At 34.6% G+C, this 13,242-nt stretch overlaps 1 protein-coding gene across 1 annotated transcript; it reads right to left on the reverse strand.

The window, feature by feature from the left end:
• Window positions 1-7,343: 7,343 nt before the first annotated feature.
• On the reverse strand, window positions 7,344-11,106 carry LOC123219439 (cysteine-rich receptor-like protein kinase 10). The gene is made up of 7 exons (XM_044641415.1): window positions 10,256-11,106; window positions 9,442-9,579; window positions 9,203-9,318; window positions 8,874-9,084; window positions 8,520-8,757; window positions 8,034-8,184; window positions 7,344-7,908 (listed from the first exon to the last, which is right to left on the reverse strand). The coding sequence occupies exons 1-7, from the start codon at window positions 11,052-11,054 to the stop codon at window positions 7,576-7,578; spliced, it is 1,986 nt and encodes a 661-aa protein (XP_044497350.1). The 5' UTR covers window positions 11,055-11,106; the 3' UTR covers window positions 7,344-7,575.
• Window positions 11,107-13,242: the final 2,136 nt, after the last annotated feature.

Consider the following 13,242-nt stretch of genomic DNA (forward strand, 5'->3'; position numbering starts at 1 on the left):
AATACAATTATACTTTCTCTTTAGTTCAACATCATCACATCATGATTATTCATTCTTGTGTTTTTTGGAAAAGTATTTAGTAGTATTGGCTATTACTCTAGGGGCTTTATTGTATTTTGGAGGTGATTTGTCATATCCCTGTGACACCATATAACTAATAGGGGCAAATATCTCCTTAAAGAAAGTGATTTACATGTCTTAAAGCCTTCAAATATTTTCTTGTTTAAGTACATTTCTCTGTCAGTTTATATATCAACTATTTCTGTCAACTATTCTATTAAACTGTATAATGTTTTCCTTTTGCTTTCTAGTGGATACAGCCCACTGCCTCTTGATCTCAGTCCCAATTCACTTTGGATACTACTATAACTTATCAAAATCCCAGAATGGAGGCTCTATACATTTTAGATATGGTTTCAAGGTTGTTGCTCCTTGCTTCTTGTCTCCCTTTGAGTAGTTGGTTTATATATCTTGTAAATCTAGTTTTTTGTTTTGTGGTTGTATATAAAGATGCATGGCTTGCTCATTGTCTTTTCATAATAGGCTTATCTTGTTTTATGATTGTACTAGGCTTATCTTAGACTATTTATCTTATAAAGTTATCCTCCTCTTAGACCCTATCTTTATAGGAACCTTGATAAACCTTAAAGAGGAGTTGATATATATATATGTATGTATATGTATATTTATATTCCTTTCTTTTGTTGTGAATTGTGCTAACCTGGTTTTTTGGTTTTTTATCCTCACTTATGTGGTAGGATAAGTCGTGCCTTCGCTTGAAGACTAATTGTTTTTGTGTTTATATAATTTCTTAGTGGTGTTTTTAATCTTCTTAGATATCAGTATTATCTCTTGAGAATGTGTTGCAGATATGTAATGTAGACACACTGTTCTTTTTGTATACATTTCAATTAGCAGAAAAGACATGTCGACACAAGTTGATAAAAGTTTATTCAAACAAATTTATTTTTAAGGAAAAGGACAGAAATTTGAGTCAAATCTAAGGTTGGACGAGAGAGAAACACATGTAATGGATAGTGACAAAAGTGAAGCAAGATGCATAAACTTTTCTCCAGCACGACCAATTCTGCTTCTAACTTTTAGACCCATCTTATTTTTTAAAAGTGTTGCACATCTGGTGGATTTTCCACCACATGCGGTAATAGTTGAAAAACAGAATGTGAAGGCATTAAATGCCTTGAAAATTTGGCCTGGCAAAGTGCCACTTTTGTTGACTAGAGGGCGGTAAATTTTCCTATAAATACCCTCTCATCCTTTGTAATTGAATCATCCGAAAATCTTATTTTTACTACTTTGCTTTCTTCCCATTTTCTTCTCAATTCTGTCTTTCTGTCTTGCTGTCTTCCTTCAATTCTTCTTTAATCATTTATCTTTTCTTATTTGTTAATTAAATTTTATAATACGTTATCAGCACGATCTGCTCAGGTATTTTATATTCTTTCTATTATGTCGTTATGCTGCTTATATATTATAAATACCGATATCATAATGATGTCCTAGTTAACTTTTAATTTCTGTTATGTTTCTGTTTAATTTTCTATTATAATGATACCTTATTTGCAACCCGAAGTTTGCAAAATATTATAAATTTGGACCCGAAGTTCTGAACATCATTTATAACCTGAAGTTACAAAAATTATGAACATGGACCTGAAGTCCTAAATATGATTACAGTATATGATTTGTAACCTGAAGATTATAAAATCATGAGAAAATATATATAGGCCAGAAGTCCTATATTTCACTAAAATATTTATTATAACTATATCCCACTTGCAACCTGAAGATTGCATAAGTGATGAAAATAATGAAATAGAAATCTAAAATATTATGTAAGTTTTACATAATATAAAATTATGAATATGAATTATAAAACCAGAAGTTTTGTGAATATATGATAAATAAGAACCTGAAGTTCACACATAATTTTTCTTCATTATATCACTAACTGTTATTTCTTTCATCAACCTGCAGTTGGTGAAAATGGCAAATTTTATAAAACTTCAATATGTTGCCCTTCGATTAGATGGAGAAAATTATTCTGAATGGGCTTTGGACACAGTTCTCCATCTACAATCAATGAGCCTTGGAGAAACAATAAAAGAAGGAAATGATGCATCCTAGCAGGATAAATCTAAAAGTACTATTTTCTTTCGTCATCATATCCACGAAGGGCTACGAGCAGAATACGTGGATATTATGGATCCACTGGAATTATGGAGAAATCTAAAAGAAAGATTCGATCATCATAAATCAATTACATTACCAATGGCCCAATATGAATGGATTCATTTATGCTTACAAGATTTTAAATCTGTAAGTGAATATAACTCTACCATGTTCAGAATTGTCTCCCGAATGAGACTATGTGGAGAAAAAATAATTGAAGAAAATATGTTAGAAAACACTTTCTCCACATTTCATCCCTCAAATATGCTCCTGCAGCAGCAATATAGGGAAAGAAATTTTAAAAAAAATTCTGAACTGATATCCTGTTTATTGGTGGCCGAGCAAAATAATGAATTATTATTAAGAAACCATCAAACATGCCCTACTGGTACTGCCCCGTTCCCTGAAATGAACGCAACTACTGGTAGTAGTCATCGTGGGCGTAGACGAGGTCTTGGACGAAATAAGTTTCGATCCAGAGGTGGTCATAATAGAAAATCTTTCCACCTTCAAAGGACCAGAGATGAAGCAAAACAGGATAAAAGGAAAATGATACAGAGTAAACCACAGAATCATGATAGTAAATGTTACAGATATGGTTCAAAAGGTCATTGGTCGCGTACCTGTTGTACGCCAAGACATCTAGTTGATTTATACCAAACATCTATTAAAAATACAGACCAGAAGATCGAATCAAATTGTGTTGATAATCTAGACCCTGTAGATCTGGCAAACTTTGACTTTTCAGAATTTCTTCAAGACTAGAAAATTATGTATATTATAGTGTGTAATTAGTACTATATGTTTCTTCCTTTCAAATTTTGTAATAACTAATGTAAATTTTAAATGAAAGGAAATGGACTCTAAACTTGAAGCGTTAACTTCAAAAGTTGGAGATGGAAACCTGTGTTTGGTCGATAGTGCAACCACCCACACTATATTAAAAGAAAAGAAATTTTTCTTAACTTTATCACCAATAGAGACTAAAGTAAATACTATATCGGGATCAATCAATTTGATTAAAGGCTCCGGAAGAGCTATAATTATGTTAAACAATAGGACCAAATTAAGTATCAATGATGCATTATATTCAAGTAGATCCAGAAGAAATTTATTCAGTTTTAAAGATATAAGAAATAATGGTTATCATATTGAAACCATGAGTGAAAATGGTGTAGAATTCATTTGTATAACTAGTAATGCCTCTGGCAAAAGGTTTATACTAGAGAAATTGCTTGCTTTATCATCTAGATTGTATTAAATAATCATAAAGGCAATTGAAACCTACGCAGTATCGAACTAGAAGTTCGTTGATCCAAAAGCATTTATGCTTTTGCATAATCGTTTAAGCCACCGAGGACCTACAATGATGCGTAGAATTATTGAAAATTCATATAGACATACATTGTAGAATCATAAAATTTTATTGCCCAGTGAACAATTCTGTACCGCTTATTCTCAAGGAAAATTAGTAATAAGACCATCCCCCTCCAAAATTGGAGGTGAATCCCCATCATTCCTGCAAAGGATTCAAGGGGATATATGTGGACCCATTCATCCACCAAGTGGGCCATTTCATTATTTTATGATCTTAATTGATGCATCTGCACGATGGTCTCATGTTTGTTCATTGTCTACTCGAAATGTTGCATTTGCTAAACTGTTAGCACAAATTATCAAATTAAAGGCATATTTCACAGATTATTCGATCAAGTTAATACGGTTAGATAATGCTGGTGAATTTATATCCAAAATATTTGATGATTTTTGCATGTCTATGGGGATTGAGGTTGAACATCCAGTCCCGCATGTCCACACACATAATGGATTAGCTGAGTCTTTTATCAAACGACTCTAGGTAATTGCACACACTTTATTATTAAAAAGTCAATTACCTACTTCTATGTGGGGACATGCTATATTACATGTTGTAGCATTAATTCGCTTGCGACCTTCTTCTTATCATCAATATTCTCCCCTATAATTGGTCTTTGGTCACCAACCTAAGGTATCTCATTTGAGAATATTTGGTTGTGCTGTATATGTCCCCATTGCGTCTCCTCAACGTAGAAAAATGGGACCCCAACGTTATTTAGGAATATATGTTGGATATAATTCACCATCCATTATCAGGGACCTGCAACCATTAACAGGTGATCTTTTTACTGTACGATTTACAGATTGTCACTTTGATGAGACAACTTTCCCATCTTTAGGGGAAAAGAAAATGCCTCCTGAAGTTAAGCATGAACTTACTTGGTATGTACCTACCATGTCTTATTTAGATCCTCGCACATCCCAAAGTGAAACTGAAGTGCAAAGGATAGTGCGATTACAAATTATTGCCAACCAAATGCTTGATGCATTTGTAGAAACAACAAAAGTGACAAGATCACATGTTCCAGTTGCTACTATACCAGCAAAAATCAATGTGACTGCTGAACAATCTATTTGTGCCGTAACTGATCAATCTACTGCACGCTAGAAGCGTGGTAAACCTGTTGGATCAAAGGATACTATTCCTTGAAAAAGAAAGGCAAATAATCAAATGAATATCAATTATGATGATCTAAGATAATTGAAAAATCCACACTCTCTAATATTCCACCAGAAGAGGTTATGGTCCCTAAAGTGGCACAAACCCCTGTAGTGGCACAAACTCCTGAAGTAGTACAAAATCCTGGTGAATAGGAAAATGAGAATATTGAAATATCTTTAAATTATGTTCATACACGAGAGATGTGGAATTGTGAAACAATTATAATTGATGATATATTCTCATTTGTAGTAACTACTAAAATTCTGAATGATGATGATTTTGAACCACGTACTGTGGCTGAGTGCAAACAAAGACATGATTGGCCTAAATAGGAAGAAGCAATTCAAGCAAAATTAGCTTCTCTAGCAAAACGTCAAGTGTTTGGGCCTGTAGTTCCAACACCTCAAGACGTACAACCCGTTGGATATAAATGGGTATTTATAAGAAAAAGAAATGAGAAAAATGAAATTGCTAGATACAAAGCTAGGCTTGTAGCCCAAGGCTTTTCCCAAAGGCCCGGTATAGACTTTGATGAAACATATGCACCTGTGATGGATATAATCATATTCAAATATTTAACCAGTTTAACAGTCTTTGAAGGACTGGATATACGTCTAATGGACGTAGTTACTGTTTATTTGTATAGAAATTTGGATGCTGAAATTTATATAAAACTCCCTGAAGGATACAAATTGTCTGAAGCAAAAAGGGTCAATTCCAGAGGCTTGTACTCAATTAAATTACAACGATCATTATACGGATTAAAATAATCCGGACGTATGTGGTACAACCGCCTCAGTGAATATTTGAAAAAAGAGGGCTATGTGAATGACCCTATATGTCCATGTGTCTTTATTAAAAGGTCATAATCGGGATTTGCTATTGTAGTAGTTTATGTTGATGATATGAATTTAATTGGGACTCCTGAAGAACTCTCAAAAACTGCTGAATATCTGAAAAAGGAATTTGAAATGAAGGATTTAGGAAAAACCAAATATTGTCTCGGCCTGCAGATCGAGTACAATTCAAATGGAATACTTATCCATCAATCAACCTATATTGACAAATTATTAAAACGTTTTCATATGGATAAGGCTCATCCTTTGAGCACCCCAATGGTTGTTCAGTCTCTTGATCCGTAAAAGGATCTATTTCGTCCTAAAGAAGAGGATGAAAAGATACTTGGTTCTGAAGTACCATATCTTAATGTCATTGGAGCCCTATTATATTTGGCCCAATGCACGAGACCAGATATATCCTTCGCAGTTAATTTGTTAGCCCGATTTAGCTCTGCACCAACCCGTCGTCACTGGAACAGAATCAAACATATACTCCATTACCTATGTGGAACTAGAGATTTAGGATTACTCTTTTCTGTCAAATCCCCTAAAAATCCTAGTTTGGTTGGATATGCAGATGCTGGTTATCTTTCTGACCTCCATAAAGCCCGTTCACAGACGGGATATGTTTTTACTTATAATGACACAGCAATATCATGACGCTCAACCAAACAGACCTTGGTTGCTACATCCTCAAATCATTCAGAAATTCTAGCTCTCCATAAAGCCAGCCGAGAATGCATATGGTTACGGTTTGTCATCCATCATATCCAGAATGCATGTAGTCTTCCCTCTACAACAGACACTCCTTTCATATTATATGAAGACAATGCAGTACGTATTGCCCAAATTAGAGGTGGATACATCAAAGGAGACAAAACCAAACATATCTCACCGAAGTTCTTTTATACTCATGAGCTCCAGCAAAGCAAAAAAATTGATGTCAAGCAAATAAGATCCAGTGAAAATCTGGCAGATTTGTTCACTAAGACACTTCCGACATCAACATTTGAAAAGTTAGTGTATAACATCGGTATGCGGCGGCTCAACAAGCAATCAAGTTAATCCTATTACAAAGAGGGGGAGCGTTCATCAGGGGGAGCGTTCATAAGGAAAATTTTGAAGTATTGGACACAAGGTGCACTGTACTCTTTTTCCCTTCACTAGGTTTTGTCCCATTGGTTTTCCTAGTAAGGTTTTTAATGAGTCAGTTTAAGCACGTCCAATGCCAACTTACAGGACATTTAATAATTATGTTCCTTTGCTTTGGTTTTTATCCCACTGGGTTTTTCCTTAGCAAGGTTAATATAATTATTTGTAAGTGGTGAAAATCCAAGGGGGAGTGTTGCATATCTGGTGGATTTTCCACCACATGCGGTAATAGTTGAAAAACAGAATGGGAAGGCATTAAATGCCTTGAAAATTTGCCCTAGCAAAGTGCCACTTTTGTTGACTAGAGGGCGGTAAATTTTCCTATAAATACCCCCTCATCCTTTGTAATTGAATCATCCGAAAATCTTATTTTTACTACTTTGCTTTCTTCTCATTTTCTTCTCAATTCTGTCTTTTTGTCTTGCTGCCTTCCTTCAATTCTTCTTTAATCATTTATCTTTTCTTATTTGTTAATTAAATTTTATAATAAAAAGAAGTATTTGACGAATAATTAAAGTATAATAAAAGGGCACTCATTTTCCAATTAGATTATTCCAAATACTCAAAAGGCAGCAATTGACAAAATCAACGGAAAGAAATGACAAATTAACAATTTGAAACTCTTTCCTCAGTAAACCCTGTTTTATAATATAGAGTATACCATTAAAGCTGGTGATACCACATAACGAAACGTTTTTACTTCAACATGAAAATACTGAGCACATCTCCTCGCTTTCAGGCTACATTTGTCCAATCACTATTGGAAATTAAGGATCCTTCAGTTCACTAAATTACAACATAGAGACATGCATTTTTGCCTTCTTTTATTGAACAAGTGAATTCTAAAACACCCTATTATCGAGGATATACTTCAGTAATTGATGCATCATCAACAGACCATGGCACCGAGTTGCTTTTAGATTGATCAAAGTTCAATTCCTTTGTAGCCGTGGTAGCCTCCCTTCTACTACCAAAGAAAAATGCTGGTCGTTCAGGTGCTGGAAGAGTAACAGAATAACTATTAAGCATGAGAACCATTGTTGCCATTGTGGGTCTAGCAGCTGGATCTTCCTGGACACATAACAACCCCATATGGATGCATCTAATCACTTCATTTCTAGAGTAAGAATCTGTCAAAGTTGAATCCAACAATTGCAATGGTGTCCCATCCACCCAATGTTTCCAAACCTGAAATAAGAAATTAGCCACAATTAATGATTTTCAATAACTCATTTTTTTTTTCTCCACTCTCTCTTCGCAACTTGAAGGTACTAATTCCATCAAAGGGGCAATATGACACATATTTTGCTTACATAGCTCACGAGATCCTCAGCACCGTCTGTTTGATAGAAATTGTTGTTCCTCTTCCCAGTAATGATCTCCAGTACTAAGACACCAAAACTATACACATCTGATTTCACCGAGAATTGTCCATGCATAGCATATTCTGGAGACATGTAACCACTGTGCAGTGGAGATTATGTTAATATTAAAGACAGCAAGGAACATTTTAAAATTAACCATAAAAATTTATGCATAAATTTATTTAAGATTAACTAGCAGATTCTCCAGAAGTTAAGCCTATAGGGATTTACTAATGCCAAATGAAGAGTGCATTAGCTATATAAGAAAGCTTAAAGACACATTGTAACTTTTTGCTGTGAATTTCAAGTAGAAATTAGTATACCATCATTCAACATCTTTTCCTCTTTCCCAATGATTCTACAGTTAGGATTATATAATTAATGAATCAATTCATTTATCAGTTTTCCCCAAAACAACTAGTAGTCGAAACTTACTATGTCCCAACAATTCTGTTTGTATTCGCTTGAGTTTGATCAACTCCAACTATCCTTGCCATGCCAAAATCAGAAATTTTGGGGTTTAAATCTCCATCTAACAATATATTACTAGCCTTTAAATCACGATGAATAATTCTCAATCGAGAATCCTCATGAAGATAAAGCATTCCTCGAGCAATGCCTCCAATAATCTTGTAACGTCTTGACCAATCCAATTCTGCTTGCCTTTCAGGGTCTGCATATGTCAAAATCAAAATTTCAAATTAAACCATTTAATGAAGCAACTCTGCCAATCTACAGAGGTTGGATAAAAGAATCCACTTGGTGTGAAACCAAACAAACAGTTCAGACCATATAGAAAACAGTCGAGGCTTTTGTTTGTCACAAATTCATAGATAAGAAGCTTTTCTTCTCCCTCCAAGCAAAATCCCAGTAGTCTAACCAAATTTCTGTGTTGAAGCTTTGCTACCAATACAACCTCATTCTTAAATTCTTCTGCACCTTGCACGGAACCTCTCGATAGTCGTTTTACAGCTATTGCTTGCCTATTAGAAAGTATGCCCTGAAAATGTTCATTAATCAATCGTTAGATCATTTTGTTGAAACATTTTGAATCCCTAAACTGACAAATTTTTGAACCTTTACAACTCCTAGAGGTTGAAATGAATGTGCTGTAATACCTTATAAACTTCACCAAATCCACCTTCACCCAACTTGTTTTCAGTTGAGAATTTGTTTGTGGCTGCTTCAATTGTCGCCAAATCAAATTCCATAGTTGAAATGTCATCGTTTTCAACTGCACAGCCAGATAGTAAATAATTTAATCTCAACGAAAGGTTGCAACCATAGGATTATTGTACAGACAATGGGAAGTAAAATATTGTTTGAATTGTTAATAAAATAGCTTTTAAAGATTTACCAATATCTTCCAGTAAAGGAGTCTTCTTCTTTCTTGCTCTCCTAATTAGGAGCCAATAGCCGGCTATGAAAAGCACTGCAGCTACAACAATTGGAGCAACGATGGCTATGATTATAGAAGATGAAATTCCGCCTTTTCCTGCAAGAACAGTAACATTTTTATTTTGTACACTAGTATTCAGACTCACTTTCGCGTAAGCTCAACAATTGATTCAAGCTGTATGATAGTGTGTAAGGTTGAAAGTGTTATTTTTTCAATATGTCTGTACCTCAGCTGCAATTATGTAATACAACTGTGTCTTGTTGTTAACTTATAAATTGCTAAGGGGTCAAGTGTCATTTTACTCTTTGCAAACAGTTTAGTTTTTTCTTTTAATAAAACTGCATTAAGATTCCAGAGTTCTCTCTATCTCCTCCGTCTTAACACTATAGCTTAGGTTTTCGTTTTCTTTTTTTTTTCTTAATAAAACCACCACAATAGAATAGTCTCAGCACTGTAAAACAATCTGAATATTTTACAATCTCTGTATTTCCAGTCGAAACATCTTTAGAAATGTTCTAATATAATAAATGGTAAAAGCCACAAAATTTTTTTATTTTTGAACAAAATGATGTCAATCTTTTATATAAACAAAACATCTTATATATATGTATGTATATATTTATTAAAGGTTCAGAAAACTCAAATAAATAAAAATTTGGAAGTGCGTTCAAATTAAAGAAAAAAAAAAAGTAAATAGGAATTTTAAAAGATAAGGCTTTAATTCACTTCAAATAATATATAATGAATTCAAAGTGGGTTAGATCAACTTTACCTCCAGGAGCAGGAGGTTGAGAAGGGAGCACAGGAGTCGTTGGCGGTGCGGCAGTCACGTTTTCATTATAAAACGGATACAGTTCGAACCTGCTATTACAACTTGGAAACAAAACTCTTGATCCTGCCTGGGAAGTCCGCAAATTAGCAAAAGATTGCTCAAGACAACTACTACAGTCAAGATTCGACAGGTCTGGTGTGCACTGTACAAGGCAGTACAGTGTTTGAAAGGATGTAAAATTTGCCGTTCTTGTCGAATATTTTTTAGGTGAATCAGCAGCCTGATTTTCTGTTTCCTTCATTGTAGTCCCTACTAGCTGGGTAAAACCGGTTTGTGTAATATTATTAGTATTGTACAGAATAATACTGGGGTTAGTGGCCATGGTAGAAAAGATATTCGCGTCTGAGTAGCGTAAAAGGCACGGATCGTACCATATTATAGCTTCTTTTTGAGTAGGGCAACGTCGAAGAATATCTGAGGTAGAAAAATTGACACAGTCTCGACAAGCGGTGGGAGTATCATCACCACGGCAAAGAAAGAGAGCGTAGACCTTGTTAGGATCTTGGCCTGCGGTGGTGTTGTAGAAACCATTGGAGAATCCATTGCTGCGAGTGGCGTTAGAGACAAGGGAAGAGAGGAGAAAATTGAGATTGGATTGATAGGTGCTATTTCCAGAAAATGTTGTTGTGTTTGTGCATTCGTGGTAAAGGTATGTTGGATCAGCTGCACTTGATAAACCAATAACAAAACTTACAAGATAGAGAACAAGAAAGAACATGAAGAATTTTGAGGAAGGCATTTTGATTCTCAGGTCTTGGCCTCTTAGCTTTTCTTTGTGAACTGAACAACGCGGTATAAGTATCTCTAACTGCCAACTTCATTATGATTAATTAAAATTTATTATATAAATTGTTTATTAATCATTTAATTGTTTCATTATTTTTTTATATATGAAAAATACATATGGTTAAGATGTTATATCTTAATATGTTTGGATATTTACTAGATCATATTTAAATATCGTTAAATTTATTTATGGAAAATTATTTAAAATAACCATTTTTTAATTAGCTTATACATTTTTAATCAATTTTTTTTTTTACGTATTATACAAAAATGAACAAAAAAAAAAATCTTTTTGCCAAAATTACCTTAATATATAAAAATAGTTTCAGCACACGTTTTTTCATTTGAAACGCCAACACCTCCAACCCATTCTCCAGCTTTTAACAATTTTTACTGTGGGTCTTGGGTTTATTTCACTTTCTCAATCAAAATCATTACGGAAAGGAGTTGTCAGCTTAGTGATCCGTTCGGTCGTCCCTGTTTTTGTCAACGATTTTGGTACGGTTTAAATATGATATTAGCACAGCTTGCGGTTGTAACCTAAATGCTAAAAATGGCTATCGTGTTAGTAAAGTTTATGATACTCAGTCAAACTCTTAAAAATGAATATGATAATCAAAAAAGTCAATCAATACTAAAGAGATCAGTTAATTTATAGATTGGATAAATTAAGAGTATATTTTATTGTGAAACATCTCTATATATTTACCACCAACTACATGATAAAATTTATAAAAATGGAATGGGGACCCGTGAAACAGATGGTGACGTGAGTGGACACTAAATGCCTTGTCTCATTTAAAAATGGAAAATTAATTTAGGCCGAAAGACTCGTTCCCACCTAAGATTAGGATAAGTGTCATCCAAATTCAAACTTTTGAATTTTCAAAAGGCCAAACGACTATTTCCCACCCAAGGTTTGATGTTTACTCAAATGTCCCCCCTTTAACTATAGAAACACCAAACACTCACCCATGAGCAGTTAAAATTAATGGTGGTAAGGGTAAAATCGTCATTTTCTCTATAATATTAAAAAATAAACTTTTTTGCCCCCCTAAAGTTTGAAAACTAAAATTTTTCCACAGTCGAAGTTTTAAAAAATGGCAGTTTCACCCTAGGGTTTGGTTTTGAAATCTCCGACGACCTCTCCAGCTCCGTTGCCGACGGCCTCTCCCTCCCGAAGCATCATCTCCTTCCGGCGATCCATTTCCTCCCATTTGGAGGCCCGATCGGCGTCGGAGACGTCTTGGGAGACGAAGAACTTCGACATGAACCTAGACAAGAATGATTTCGAATCAAAAATTGAAACGATGTGTTATTTTATTCTTACCACCAAGTTGTATGTAGTGTGTTTATTCCGCTAAGCTTAGTGCAACATGGACTTGTCATCAACTACGTGCAATGTGACTTATCACTAAGCGATATACAGTGTGACTTATCACCAAGCTAAGTGTAGTGTAATTTATCACCAAGCTACATGCAAAGTGATTATGTCATAAGCTATGTGTACTATGGTTGTGAAAGCATCGGGGCTAGTTTGTATGACCTTGGCTTAAAGCCTAACTGGCATGTGTATAGGGTACAGTATATTGATAACAAATGGGATGTCATGTGCTTTCACTAGGCAGTTGGGGCACTGATATACATCGTTTGGTACTAGTCATTAGGAAAAAAATTTTTTGAAAAAAATTAAAAAATAGGGGGTTGAATTGCGATTTTAAAAATTGTAGGGGACCAACAGTCCCCTGCAATTTCTCCTTCAAGCTTCAGCAAGCCACCACAGATTTGATGAATGGCAGTGGGGCATTTTGTCCGTGCACACTTCCTACCCGAAGGGTCCAGTTCACAAATTTTTCTCTTCTCTGAAACCAACATTCCAACTCCTCAATGTTTTTTTGAGTTTATATATGAAACTAATCAACTAACATATCTGATTAGATAGATGGTTTATATATGAAACTAATCAACTAGCATTCCATAATTAATATTTTTTATTCAATTAAAATCAATTAATTTTTAAATCGATTCAATTTTAATCGGGCCTCCAAATGGGAGGAAAGGGATCGCCGGAAGGAGAGGATGCTTCGGGAGGGAGAGACTGTCGGCAACGGAGCCAGAGAGGTCACCGGAGATTTCAAAAC

This window comes from Mangifera indica, chromosome 6 (genome assembly GCF_011075055.1).
Source record: "Mangifera indica cultivar Alphonso chromosome 6, CATAS_Mindica_2.1, whole genome shotgun sequence".
NCBI classification, from domain to species: Eukaryota; Viridiplantae; Streptophyta; class Magnoliopsida; order Sapindales; family Anacardiaceae; genus Mangifera; species Mangifera indica.

Bases quoted from the DNA above. Each gene is read 5' to 3' on its own strand.
- LOC123219439 (XM_044641415.1), bottom strand. From the start codon at position 11,054: ATGCCTTCCTCAAAATTCTTCATGTTCTTTCTTGTTCTCTATCTTGTA. The intron at 9,319-9,441 runs GTAAATCTTTAA...CTGGCTGTGCAG, and splicing joins TCCTTTACTGGAAGATATTG to TTGAAAACGATGACATTTCA. The intron at 8,185-8,519 runs GTAAGTTTCGAC...TCCACTGCACAG, and splicing joins AACAGAATTGTTGGGACATA to TGGTTACATGTCTCCAGAAT.